The sequence below is a fragment of the Pararge aegeria genome, chromosome 18, assembly GCF_905163445.1.
Source record: "Pararge aegeria chromosome 18, ilParAegt1.1, whole genome shotgun sequence".
In the NCBI taxonomy this organism is placed as follows: domain Eukaryota; kingdom Metazoa; phylum Arthropoda; class Insecta; order Lepidoptera; family Nymphalidae; genus Pararge; species Pararge aegeria.
The window spans coordinates 16,544,764-16,560,198 of NC_053197.1; the positions used below are offsets into that span (position 1 = coordinate 16,544,764).

Genomic DNA, 15,435 nt, shown 5'->3' on the forward strand with positions numbered 1-15,435 from the left:
GGTATAAGTTCGTAGCGCCCTTTAAATACATATATTTTTTTAATTTTCAGCGTAGATCTTAGTATTACGGACTTATATCAGTTTCACTCAAATAACAACCAATACACTGAGAGCCCAGTCAAAAATAATGTACATTTACTTAAGTATATGAAATGCCAATATTTTATAGTCCATTCACTAATGTCGTATTGTGCCTAAAGAGATTTCCTGACGACAGCATCTTCAGAGTACAAAATCAATCATTTTAAATTAGCTTTTAAATTGAAAGGGCTTTCTGATTGGCGTCTGTGATGATTTGAAAGAATTCTACTTGCGGGTGTATACTTGATTGATGACCGAATGAATTTAGATAATGAATGAATGAACGATTGGAATGAGATAATGGAGGTAATGGTTCGTCTTTGACAGGTGGAGGACTTAACTTGATTTATTTTAAAATGTTGTTTATAAAAGAAATACCATACGGTTCCTAATAGACCGATAGATTTGTCTCTAAAGATTATGGAGGCTTTGATGAGAGTATATACGTAATTAAATTAAATATCAAACGATTCGCAGAAGGAATAGCTCATCGAAATAACTTGATGCTGACATATCAAAGTGTTGCAATAACCTTCACGCACCTGTTACTTATGTCATAAGCATTTATGTATATTATTCATAAAATTATTCATCTGTCATCTTTGTACCCATAACACAAGCTACGCTTACTTTGGGGCTAGATGGCGATGTGTGTTTTGTCGTAGTATATTTATTTATCATTTTAATTTAAGTATGTTAAAACATGAACGTCAAATAACAGTTACTATTCTTTTGTTTCAGATGGAATGAACGTCTCTAATAAGAAAGCAGCTAAAATAAATTGAAATCTAAAATGTAAATGTTTAAAAGAAGCCAAATTGAAGTCTAAAATGGACGAAAAACTCAGCCGGTATCAAACAAATGTGACATAGCAGGATCAAATTAGAAACAAAAATGATATATACCACAAGAGTACCTTACAATCACAATGTAGCGTTCACATCTACATATCTATATCCTTCAAAAAGACCACCCGATAACATAACCGAAAAAATATTTAAAGTGAGAAATTCGGCCAAAGGATTGGTTAATTTTAGTGATGTTAAAAATGAAACCAAAGATACCAGTGATTTGTTGATGCTTGTTGATGATTTTAGTGACTACTTTTATGGAAATGCAAGCCATGATGTGTTTACTGTTCACAATAATTCACTAGATATATTCAATGAAGTGCTGAATTGTACTTTTAACGGTACATTTAATGTTTCGTGCTTTGGCCGATTCGATAACGGTCCGGTGTACAACTTTTGGGCTTTACTTTTGTTAATATTTCCGTTCTTCACGTTGTTTGGGAACGTTTTAGTGATAATGAGTGTGGTGAGGGAGCGGGCGCTACAAACTGTGACAAATTACTTTATAGTGAGTTTGGCAGTCGCTGATTTGCTGGTGGCAGTGGTGGTGATGCCGTTTGGAGTTTATTATTTGGTAAGTTTTAGATTTCTTTAGATCGTGTACGGATAGCACTGCACTACAGAGAATGGATGCGGAGCACTAAAAAGTATGAACTACTTCAGCTTATTATACAAGGTAAAATGGCAGGCTGAAGAAGGCCTGGTCGGAGAAGAATATCATGGCTCAAAAACCTACGACAATGGTTTGGAAAGAACACTAAATCATAGAGCAGCGGTGTCCTAAGTAGAGATATGATTGCCGTCCTTCGTAAAAAGACGGCTCCTTAAGAGATTTCTTTATTATACCATAGACTAAGAATAGTTATGGCATACCATAATAGAAATTTGTAATTAGATAAAGAGAATGTCTGAAATTTTCTCCGGTATAAAGAAGTACGGTTATAATTATACGCGTCTACGTCAACGTCTACCATAGTAGTCCTGCCGTGTTATTATTCTACTTCAGGCACGCATAAGATATCTTGCAACCGTAACTTAGCAAATTTTATAGTTCGCAGTTTTTTAAACATAATTAATTTAACAAGTTTGTGATAATTTTTTTTATATATTTCTTTATTTTTATTTTTAGGTAAAGAGACTCGCTTAAAAAGCTAAACAAATGATAATTTCTGTTAAAAAATTTCGTTGAAAAACCATCTTAATTAATATATTCTTCATCGTGTTAGTTTAGTTTAGTTTAGTTTGTACACGGCGGTTTCGATTACGATACAAGTATTTTTATACACAGAGATAATTCAACATATTATATATATTTTTACTACAGTTAACCCACTGGATGGTAATAGCAAATATAAAAAAAATAATTTAATTTCAGAACCGCTATAACAGTAGTGGTATGAGAAACGTGGCTTAGTTGGCAAAGCACTCCAGCCGCCATTGCTGGAGAGATTCAGGACCTTTCCAGTTCCGAATTTTTTTATGAATTTTAAATTATATATTTTAATACCCAGATGAACTTAATTAAGAAGATGGTGCAGCAAAACAATGCATATACTATAAACATATCATTAAATATGTTAAAACTCTTTATGAATATTAAAGCCAGTGTGATTCTGACATTTTATTTATGACTGCAATTAAGTAATTGCCTTTCCACGGCTCGGGTAAATGCCTTCCCATATGGTGGCATTTCGACGTTTGTTTGTGTAAAGGCTTTAATATTTTACATGAAATGAATTTCGCACGTGACAGTGCGGCGCGATGTTATTACGAATCCATTATTTGAATTGAAACTAAAAATTCCAATTTTAAAACCGAATCTGGGAAATATGGAAAATCAAAATGCTGATATGTCACGTAGGAATGCTATTTCGCCACCTACCAGTGCCAGCGAAACCCAGGGCCACTACAGTGTTAAGTGTGCGATTTAATTGTTTATATTATATTTTTGGAGTGAAATTCCTCCTTTTTTTCTTTGTTTGGGCGAGAATTAACAGCCTTTTGGTTTAAGTACATTTCGACGGTGAACGAACAGAAAAACTTAACATTGAGAGAAGGAACTTATTATTGTGTTTTTATCTAATATAAATGCACGACTGTCGCTTTGAGCGTCAAACACAGAAGTGCGTAAATGATTTTAATTAGTTTTTGGAAGAAGTTTCAGCTTCACGTGTGCTTGTACTTTTCAATGGAAAATAACTCAATTGCTTTTCTGGTATTTCATAGTATATACTTACGGCCAATCAATACCGGCCCACTAGTTTCAGTTTTTTAGAAAATGGTGACACACGAATAGACGGACAAACAGATAAAATATAGGACAGATAGAGTGAGGGTTTCATTTTTAGTATTGAAAATCATGTTTGTTCATTTTTAATTACCACTGTCTCCGACAACAAATTCTACAGAATTAAATTTGCAAGAATTCAGCAGTAACTATTTTTAAACAATTAACACTTGAAAATATTATTACACTGCTACCACCACCAAAGCGATGATAGCCCAGTGGGCTCGACTTCACTTTCGGGGGGTCGAGTTCGAATCCCAGCACGCACCTTTAACTTTTTAAGTTATGTGCGTTTTTAAGTAATCAAAGTATGAAGGAAAACATCTTGAGGAAACTTGCATACCTGAGAGTTCTACATAATGTTCCCAAAGGTATATGGAGTCCACCATTCCGCACTGAGCCAGCGTGGTGGACTACGGCCTTAACCCCTTCTCATCGTGTGATAAGACCCGTGCCCTGTAGTGGGCCGTTAATGGGTTGATGTGATGATGATGACTAGTAACACGACCGACCGCGCATAAGACATTCTCGTGGCCCGGTGGCGTCAAGTTTTATATGGATGTAGGTGGATCGAATTTAAATTGTTATTTAGTAGCGTATACGCGCGTATTGTGTAGCTATTTGCGGTAGGGCTGCCACCACACTTTATGATAAAGTGCTGCAAATTGTTAATGGCCATATCGCCCAGCGGTTTAATGTTACGGTTCATTGCTATAAATATATTATAAACAAAAGCTATGCCCGTGGCTGCAACGTGTAAACTTTACCAACCTTATTCAATATTAGCGGTTTTCCGCGACTAAGTTAGCGTTAGCTGTTCTACACAATGGACTCCGAAATTATCTTATGTTATGGACATCGCATTTCCCACCCACATTTTTACTTCATTTTCTTGATTCCCGTGTGTCATTTAGTAACTTAATCGTTTTTCGGGAACAGGGCTAGTAAATTCACAAAAAAATATTCAAATAATTAAATAAATAAAAAAAATAAATCCGACTAGTAGACTAGTTAGACTAGTTCTCATTATTAGCATATTCAAACAACCAGTGTAGTGCAGTTATTCTCTCACAGTGCTCTTTTCCGGCACACTTGTACCCTGCCTTGCGCACTTTTTAAGGAAACTTTCACAGCATGTCCAGCCTTCTAAATCTGGACATATAATAATCTTATCCAGGTCAGGTCAATAATATTATGACAGCTCGCCCAAGCTCACGACCTATCATGAATGAATTTGTATTTTTTTGTCACGCTTGTTTTTACTACTGAACTGACACGCAAAGTCATACGCTCGAATTACCCAAGTCTGAGATACTATAATACAAGATGAAGAAGACAATATCTCTTTTTTATGTTGTAAAGCACAACTTAATAAAGATATTACGGCAGATTAAGTTTTCTATGACTCAAAGTTATGATGTGCAAAAAAAAATTGTGGTATAGAGGAATAGTACATTATACTTCTTCTTCTTTCTTTTTATTTACGGCTAAAAAAACAGAACAATGGACTTTGCTAGTAGTACATTAGAGAGTGAGAGGTGAGATTGTAGTCAAGAGCTAATTTGAAGGGACAATCAAAATCCATGAAACAATGCAAAATTATAATAAATACAAAAGTGGCTTTGTTTGTCTGCCCTTCCTTCACGCTATAACTAAGCAACCAAATAATTGATTTTGGAATAGAGTGAGTTGAAAAGCTTCTGACGAGCTTCTGCGTTTAATACGGTGCTACAAAGCTTGCGAAGAACCCGAGAACGGCTAGTAAAATACAAATCTCATTAAGATATTTCCACGCATGTTTAAGGAAATAAATAAATAGTTGGCAGCCCTAAAGTGCGGTGATACATGATGTCCGTACGGTCGGCCGCGGAATGCGTTGCGGTGACGTGAAATTACGTCGTTGTTTGCGAAATGATGCGGTTGACGTCTGTTTAGAGATCGTTTCGCTCGAATTATTCGTTCGTGCGCCGATCGACGTATTTGCTCCGTAAACGCAATTAATGTTTGTTGCTAATGCAGTTGTCGTACTGTATCCTTTTTTTTGCCGTGGTGGAAAAGCTTTATTGCTACCTTCGAACCTTGGACAGGAAGAGATTATGTGGGACTCCCAACTCTAAACGGGGTATACCCAAACTAAAAACCACCACGGCATGTCCCTCTTGTTAGCTTTGTTAGACTCCCGCGGAACCCGTTGTATACCTCCCGGACGACTACCAACCACCCCAACCGAATGTTCGAGCTTTCGCGCTAGCGAGGAGGAGATCAGACCGTAGAGAGAATTGGTAGCTAGCATGCGTTGTAACCCTAGGATAAAATGTTAGTTCCTCTCTTTTTAATTAATTCAATGCCAACAATCAGGTTGTTTGGTAGCCAAGTTACAGCGTTAAGGAAATACAAACAAACATACTTTCGCATTTATACTATTAGTATTGATTCATGGACATTAAAGTTCTCTACAAGTTAGCTTTTAGCTTCAATCCACTATAAAACAAACGGCCTATAACCATAGACTTTGGAACTCCGTTTAAAATACCGATGTCCATGTATGGAAGTTCATCATCATCACCATCGTATCATCACCTTCAACCCATCACCGGCCCACTACAGGGCACGGGTCTCCTCCTATAACGAGAAGGGGTTAAGGCCGTAGTCCACCACGCTGGCCCAGTGTGGATTGATGGACTCCACACACCTTTGAAAACATTATCGGGAACTCCCAGGCATGCAGGTTTCTTCGCGATGTTTTTCCTTCACCGTTGAAACAAGTGATATTCTAATTGCTTAGTACGCAAATAACTTAGAAAGTCACAAGTGCTTGCTGAGCTTTGAACTCGGCCCCCAAAAAGTTTAGTCGAGCTTCTATCCACTCCGCTATCACCGCTTTGGTATGAAGTTTGATTATCATGAAAGCATTTATTTGGAGAATACTAACAATTCAATGTTTATCCAACTACCACAAGAATTTGAGTACCTACTTGGCGCAATGGGGAGCGATATGAATTTAAGTAGGAGGTTCCGGGTTCGATTCCGGGCAGGAGCAATTTGGGAATTTATAATTTCTTAATTTTCTCTGGTCTGGTCTGGTGGGCTTTGGCCGTGGCTAGTTACCACCCTACCGATAAAGACGTGCCACTAATCAATAAGGGTTCTGGTGCAATGTCTGACTACCATACTCCCTTATAGGTTAGCCCGCTACCATCTTAGACTGCATCATCACTTACCACTAGGTGAGATTGCAGACAAAGGTAAACTTGTAGTGAAACAAAAAAATATAAATATACCTTTATAACATTCAGAGTAGAAATCTTTTTTCTACCCCTTTCCGAAGCGAATAGTGTAAAAGAGGAGTGCGAGTTGAACTTGCACACTACGGGTTCTGTACCACTATCTATAAAAACAGCATAAAAATTATGTCTGTTATATGGGAGCCCCCTTAAATCTTTATAAGTATTTATTGTTATAGCGGCAACTGAAATGCATCATCTCGAAAGCTTCAACTGTCTAATTATAAATAATTAAATAAATAATTAATATACTACAAAAACCACCAACCATCTAGCCCCAAAGTCAGCGTAGCTTGTGTTATGGGCACTAAGATGACTGATGAATATTTTTATGAAAAATAATACATATAAACACCCAGACACTGAAAAACATTCATGCTCATCACACAAACATTTTCCAGTTGTGGGAATCGAATCCACGGCCTTGGGCTTAGAAAGCAGGGTTGTTGCAAACTGCGCCAATCGGCCGTTCGAATAACGGTTCATGAGCTACAGACGGACGGATAGACAGAAAGACGGACAGCGGAGTATTATTTTTATTTATTTAAGAAATTCTTTATTAATCAATATTATTTTACAGAAACGTATATGCATACATACGACACAAATAGTAAAACACAAGATAACATTTACTTAAAGGCTAAAGCACCTTTTAAAATATACAGCATAATTACAATAAGCAACTCATAAAATCTTAAAATTCTGTTAAATTACACCACTTATAAGTAAATTGCGAAATATTTGTGGATATTTCTGCTTTATACAAAATATTGCAAAAGCGGGTACAAGCATAAAAAGGTACTTGTTTGTTACATGTAAGTGTCGCGCGACTTGCGTACGAAAACGTAAACAAATTGCGCGAAACGCTTCACTTGACCACCGCCGCTTTCGTCAGCAAGCGAGAACCGGTATGATGGTAATGTGCGTGTGTCATAAATATTAGTCACGCACACTCGTATCTGCCCGTGGAAACAAAACATAGTGATGAGGCAGTTTATACGTATTAACAGGTTCCCGTTTTACCCTTTCGCTACGGAACACTAAAAAGTAGCCACTACTTCTAGCGAAACCATTATAGTTCATGAAAAGTTTTACGGGCAAAAGAATCCGGGTCAATTTCACACAGCGATACACCGAAAGCATCTAAAAATGGAGCTGCAAAAAATATTATATAGCGAGTTTGTAAAAATGAGACATTAGCAATAAAACAGCACCTTCTGTAGACCACGCACGGTGGGGTTTATACCGATACAAGGGAAGGCAGTAAACTTTTAATAGACGCATGAATCCGAGGCGCCGTAAAATATTTGTAATAAAATTATATTTCCCGAAAAGATACATCGTCGCCTACAGATTTTTAGACTTCCGCTCCACAAGTCGCGTGTTTCAACCGACTTCAAAAAAGGAGGAGGTTTCCAATTTTTTTTTTTGAACGGCACTTTTGAAACGTCAAGTGAAAACGTCAAAATTTTCGGAACAGATAGGATTTGAACCTGCGATTCTCTGGCAATCGCGGCCTGAGCGCTTTCTCCAAATAAGCTACGGCTCTCCTATCGTCCATGCCGAAATAAGTATATGCCTTTCACATCAGTCTTATAGCGACTGGGTACAACGGTGTTCACCGGGCATCTAACAAGAGGGGCATGCCGTGGTTGTTTTTAGTTTAGAGGAGGGGAGTCCCACTTAACCTCCGTCCTGTCCAAGGGTCAGAGGTAGGTAGGTAGGTATAAAGCTTTACCACCACACCAAAAAAAAAATGTCAGTTCGGAAGGCTACTGAGAAGAAGCCGGCAAAAAACTCAGCAGTTGCTCTTATCCAACATCAAAAATTTAGATTTTAACATTCATTTTTATATCTTGTGAGTTAAGAAAGCGGAGCTGGATGCTTCCTAGCAACCTTGTCATTAAAAAAATCATCAATTGGATAGTAACCTCGCTGTAATAAATGTGTTTCAACATATTCTTTAAAGTTATGCATTGGTAGGTCGAAAATTACCTTAGGAATCATATTATAAAACTCAGAACTCCGTTATGTATACCGTACCAGGATTAAAAAAGCGGTCACAGTCCCCCTACTGGATATACTTGATATCCACTACTTGATAGTATCCCATTGCCGAGACGCAGGCTTTCTCTGCCATAGGAGAGAGATATTTAGAGAGATACCTCGATCATCCAACTTCCTAACTCAAGGCTGTAATTTCTACTGTTACTTGCTTAACTACACATAATACCTAACTATTTTTAGAATCGAACCCAGAACCCTTAGTTACAGGGTTATCCCTGTAACTAAGGGTTCTGGGTATAACTTAAACGATTTTGACATATTATATCAATGGCATACAAGTACCACTAGTTAACGAGACCTTTAAAAAATAACTCTAAATCGTTATCATCAACATCATCAACATCATCAACTCATGGAAGAGTGAGTTAAGGAGTTTTACCCACCTCGCTGATTTAATGCAGTTTGGTGGGCTTATATTTTTTTTTGGATTAAAAACAAATTACTAGCTCGTGATAACATAACAAGTTTTGACTTGAATTCAGTATCTGGTGATCTGTAGTTAAACATGCTAAGTCTGTACTCCTAGTCACAGAATTAAGAACATACAGAAACCGTGTACACTACTAATATTGAAGCATCAAAACCACTCCACTGTAGTAGTGCGTCCCGTTTAACCACTTCATTCCATTTAACACCTGACAGTAATTATTTTACCTCTAATTTTCTAAACGTTTACTATAAAATGGGGAAAGTGGTAAAAGTTTGATAGCTAGCAACTTCACGTGGAATGAGACTTGCACAGGGTGCTTACAACTGTTTTCGGACGCAATGCACTGCATGCAATAATGGCTGAATAAGGGTTCTGTGTATTCTTAATTCTGTTCTCCTAGTCTATACCACCGACTAGTCTATAGCAACGAAACTATATGTATAGTTATATAACCCCACGATTTTACATGATGCAGCCACTTGAGTATAGCTTACCTGAATAATTTTGTTTTTTTTTTTTTTGCTGTCATCGTGGCACGGCTTCCCCACTCGTAGTCTATTTATCTTTATACATTACATTAACATCGACACGTTTATCCCGCGTTTCCGGAACATTGATTTTGTAACTTACTGCGAATTTGCGAAACGATTTTTTTATGTTTCAGAATGTTGTATGATTACGATCATTTGGGTTAAGACGCATAAATATATTTGGCGTTTAGTAAACATTACTTAGTAGAAAATTCATAATCATCGTATCAACCCGGTCCACTACAGAGCACGGGTCTCCTCCCACAATGAGAAGGGGTTAAGGTCGTAGTCCGCCACTCTGGCCTAGTGCGGATTGGTGGACTCCACACAACTTTAAGAACGTTATGGAGACCTCTCAGGCATGCAGGTTTCCTCACAGTGTTGTCCTTCACTGTTGAAGCACATAACTTCTTAAAGTTAGAGTTGTGTGCGTGCTGGGATTCGAACTCGGCCCTCCGAAAGTGAAGACGAGCTCCTACCCACTGGGCTATCACCTCTTTTTGTAGTAAAAACTTGTGCTACGAGTATATAAAATTATTAAATAATTAATTTGGAGGTAACTATACCATTTCGGAGGCCTAGAACCTTCTTTACTCAGAAATTGTACACAAAAGGAATTGGATCTGGTGAATACGACGACCTCCCTGGCGCAACGGTGAGCGCTGTGAATTTAAGTATGAGGACCCGAGTTCGATTCCCAACAGGGGCAATTTTGGAATAAATAAGTACTGAATTTTCTCTGGTCTAGTCTGGCGGGAGGCTTTGGCCGTGGCTAGTTACCACCTTACCGACAAAAACCGATTTGGAATATGACTACCATACTCCCTCTCAGGTTATCCCGCCTACTATCTTAGACTGCATCAATCTCAACTGGGGGTAAATGTTACCACCAGGTGAGATTGCAGTCAGAACTACCTTGTAGTGGAATAATAAAATAAAAAGTATAGAATCTCGTAGGTAAACGCTCTAAATACTCCATTCATCAAGTGCAGTGCAATTTTATTCAATTAAAATCCACTTGAACACTCGTTCAGTGCTTTTTTTTCCGGATACTAATTTAATTATTCACCGTCTAATAGTTGGTAATGGATTTTCTTTTAGCACGACCTATTCAAAGATTATTTAGTATTCAATGTTCAGCGTGTAAAGCGTTGTGGTTTTAAGTGAGAGTTCCCGGGCTCAATCCTTATGTACCTGGCTTTGGCCGTGGCTGCTTATCCTACCGACAAAGATGTGCAGCCAATTTACAGTTCCGGAACGAGGTATCGTAGAAGCCGATGAGGGTTAAATATAACTGCCAAAGCATCTAACAGGTAAGCCCGTTACCATCTTAGACTGCATCATCACAAGGTGAGATAGCAAGTTATGGTTGATGTCGCAATTAGAGAAGAGTCAGGTATAGATCTGATTTCAAGAAAGAGATGAACCTTCGAATCAAACATGATGATGGGCAGCAGAAACTTCGCGACAATTGTTCGTCTAAAAACGCTTAGCTGTTCGTCTAAAAACGATAAATTGCTAGACAACTTCTTAGAAAAGCAGAACTTAAATAGTCGAACGTACCGCTAAAGAATAATATAAATTGGTCTGAAATAAATAAAAAATATAGCCACATATTTTTTCCATAACACGTATATTGTATTTTCATCGAGGGTACAAAGGTTTCATTACATTAAGTACGATAAAAGTTTGATCAAAGTCAAAGGGAAAAAATATATATACGAGTACAGTTTGTCACGTCGTCCCTCAATTTAGAGAGATGCCTTACAGACGTCTCGAGTATCATAAACACGTAGGACGCGTATCAAAAACCTAGCGTTTCTAACCGTGTGTTAGCCTGATTTTTTTTTCGAATTAGATTGGTTTTATTAGATGGGTGTAAGTGGAAGTTATTGGTGCACTCCATACACCTTTGAGAACATTTTGTCGATGTTTTCCTTCACCGTTGAAGCAAGTGATACTTAATTCCTTAAAACGCACTAAACTTAGAAAAGTTAGAGGTGCGTGCTAGGATTCGAACTCGGCCCCCCGATAGTTATGTCGAGCTCCTATCCGATGCGTTATCCCCGCTTCATTCTTTATTTTCGTTTAATTATCATTATAATTTCAAAAAAGTCGTGAAAATAATTATTATGTAAACATGCTATGCTAAAAATATTATTTATGCGATAGCAACAGATTAAAATTCCGAGGAAAACTTAGGAGGAATTAGCTTCCACCAATAATGGCCTTAGGCTTTTCAACTAATTTCTACCAATAAATCCCCGTTGATATATATATGTTAGTTAAAGTATTTATTGCATAAAATTATAAAAAAAGAAAATTCAAAACATGAAACTTACAAAGAAAAACGTAATAGCGTTTCCTAGATAAGTGTGGAAATTGTTTCCACCACTTTTTAGTTATCGGAATTAAAATTATATCTTTGGCTTTTTGCTTACGTCGAAGTCTGACTGCGTGATTACCACTTCACGATACGAAAAAGTGAATATTAAAGCAAGCTTTCTCATACTGCGCTGTAAAGGTAGTTAATACATAAATGATGTGCTGAGTAGACGATAGAAATAAATAGGATGCTCAGGTTTTATTTGATCCGTCTAGACTGAAGACGGTCCTACTGAATTATTGAAAGAATGCTACAAATAGAAGCATTCTAAACGGCTGACGTTTGGAATTGTGAGTTAAATGACGCGTTGGTGCAGTAGTGGTTCAACTACAGATCACGAAGTCCTGAGTTTTGGACAAACATTTAGAGGTATTTAGGATTTTTCCGTTAATAATTCGAAGTGAGGAAATGTAAAAGAGATACGTACGTACGTTCGTACGTAGGTTACGGTTAATGTAACTGCCATATCCTATCAGATTAGCCCCCTACTGCGTAGAATAAAAAAAAAAGTGATAATAATCGTTACGCCCGCAAACCAGTATTACAGAACTGTGGTGCGACTATGCTGTGTAACAGAGGAGACCTGTGCCAAGAAGTTGGACGTATGTAGGCTGGTAATTATAATGGGGTTACCAGAATTGTTTTATTTGGTACACGCATTAAAAGTTTGTTCGTAAATAACAAACAAATAACACACACGCAACAAATATTTGAAGTAAATTTTGGAAACAGCTAGTCCGCATGTTTGTATAAACTATACCGCCGGTATGCAAGGCAGATTGTACCGAGAAGGCCCAGCAAGAAACTCAGCAGATTGTTTTTTTACAACATCATTTTAGTTTACAATCTTTAGAATCACAAATGTCTCACATGTGCCTTCGTTGGGAGACATAGATGCCTATATTTCCTCTCTTAGCTGATTAATGCGGAATGGAAGATATAAACGATTTTATTTAAAGACATTCTCGTAGGTCCTTAACATTAATAATATTAGAAGGGATTAAACCACCAGGATAAAGCCGACCAAAAATAAACTCATCTCTTCAAGTGAAACGTAAATAAACTGGTAAAAGAAAAAAAACCTTTTAAATCAGTCAAGAATTTTGGTAAAATTTCCTGACTGAAAGTCCAAAAGTTCACTAACTTACTTAGCCAAATCAATACTTTACTGGTTCAACATTTAAAAGTTTACGCACATTACTTTTTCCGTGTGCAATGAATTATTTAATTTATCCTGTGAAAATCATTTAAACCTCATTATAAATCAACGCTAATGCTATTGAACTGAAGTTTGATTTTTTAAACGCTTTTCATATATATGTCTGATGTTTTGTTTGTTTAAATAGTATAGGCTAGTAATGGTTATGATTTATGAACAACTATAAATATAAATATAAATATAAATATAAATATAAATATAAATATAAATATAAATATAAATATAAATATAAATATAAATATAAATATAAATATAAATATAAATATACTACGACAATACACACATAGCCATCTAGCCCCAAAGTACCAAAGTAAGCATGGACACCAGACGCTGAAAACATTGCATTGCTTGCAGTCAAAAAGTTTGAGGGCCGATTGGTGCAGTGGGCAGCAACTCTGCTTTCTAAATCTAAGGCCGTGGGTTCCATTCCCACAACTGGAAAATGTTTGTGTAGTGAACATGTTTTTTTTAGTGTCTGTGTGCTTATCTGTTATTATAAGCGTTTATGTACATTATTCATAAAAATACTCATCGGTCATCTTGGTACTCATAATACAAGCTACGCTTACTTTGGGGCTGAAGGCGATGTGTGTATTGTCGTACTATATTTATCGAACGGAGGAATAACGAAAGATCCTTTAATACGGCAAAAAACCATTAAGCATTTGGCTATTTCAATAAAAAAATACATAATTTATCTGTTAATTAAATACTTTCAAAGTTCTTAAGGCGCCGCGGCTAAGTTTCCGGTGCAAATTATTGCTGATTCGGCTTAGTATTTAATTAAAAATTTAGGCATGAACGGTCCATAATTAACTATGGCTTGCTTTTTTATTGGCTTTACTTTTTTACTAGGGTGAAAATCTTTATTGTTTGTTATATTATTTTCCGCAAATGAGCAGAATATGTGTTTTTCCTCGATGGTCAAGTAGTTGAATACGTTTGACTACTGATCATCATTATCAAATCAGCCCATGACCGGCCCATTACAGAGCACGAGTCCCCTCCCACAAGGAGTAGGTTTTAAGGCCGTAGTCCACCACGCTGGCCCAGTGCGGATTCGTGGACTCCACACACCTTTGAGAACATTGTTACGAACTCTCAGATTTGCGTGTTTCCTCATGATATTTCCTTGACCATTGAAGCAAGTGATATTTTTATTACTAATTTAATGCACTTAACTTAAAAAAGTTAGAGGTACGTGCTGAGATTCGAACCCGGCCCCCTGAAAGTATAGTCGAAGTCCCATTCAATGGGCTATCACCGCTTTCTACTACTGACTACTGATCAGCCGGTCGTTATTAGTATTTTTTTGTCAGGTAAAGCCTAATAAAAGCGATGTGAACCAGAAATTACTCGCCAGTAATCAAGATCGGATCGGATCGGAAGCTTTCACCAAGCTGGTAAAGATCTCAGGAAGAGCTTTCTCCAAGCTGGTGTGTTCTTGGACCGAAGTTTTTGGAAGTTACATATAAGTTATATATATATATATACTACAGCTGTCATGTGCAAAAACTGCGATAACGCGATATCCATTCTTGTGGCGCCATCTAGGCGTTATAACATCCACTTCCGAAAACTGGACTTAACACCACGACAGGATCCTGTCAATACGCCACAGGAACCCATTACCAGAAGGCTGGCACGAACAGCCTTCTCATTTAAAAGTACTGAAAACAAAGTCCAGGTAGCAGAATCTGCCCGTATCTCCTCGATTGGTCTCGGCCAAAATGACAAGACCCGAATGTAACTTGTTCAAAGCCGCTAACTTACATTGGGACAGCGTAGAGGGCCTATGCTGTAAATCTCACTCTTATGAAATAGAAAGCCTCTACCCAGCTGGGATGTTAAAAGGATGACGAATCATCATCAACATCAACCACGCCCACTCGTGGACGGCCACTTGTGGAGATAGATCTTTTATAGAGACTCACACACGTTAGTATTGTGACCCTTGTATTCAGTTATTTACTGCGACTTTTTTTTTGTGTTCCACGACAAGTTAGCCCTTGACAGTAGTCTCACCTGGTGATGTGATGCAGTCTTAGATGATAGCGGGTTGTTAAGTGCATGCACCTGTTAAGTCCATGGCGGTTTTATTAAACCAATCCTTCTAATCGGTTTCTCACGGGATCACCACCCTAGATAGCTTGGCGGTACGGCTTTGTGGGTGAGTTAATAAATACTGACTGTACCCAACCAGACCTGACCAGAGATAATTCAGAAATTTTAAATTCCTAAATTACCTTGGAGATCGAACATCAACCTCCCACTTATATACGGATAATAGTAATTATCCC

General features: G+C 37.4%; 1 protein-coding gene across 1 annotated transcript; it reads left to right on the forward strand.

The window, feature by feature from the left end:
• Window positions 1-975: 975 nt before the first annotated feature.
• LOC120631793 (5-hydroxytryptamine receptor 2A-like) lies at window positions 976-2,079 on the forward strand. Its single transcript, XM_039901473.1, has 2 exons — window positions 976-1,506; window positions 2,062-2,079. Exons 1-2 carry the CDS (start codon window positions 976-978, stop codon window positions 2,077-2,079), a joined length of 549 nt encoding a protein of 182 aa, XP_039757407.1.
• The last annotated feature ends 13,356 nt before the right edge of the window (window positions 2,080-15,435 follow it).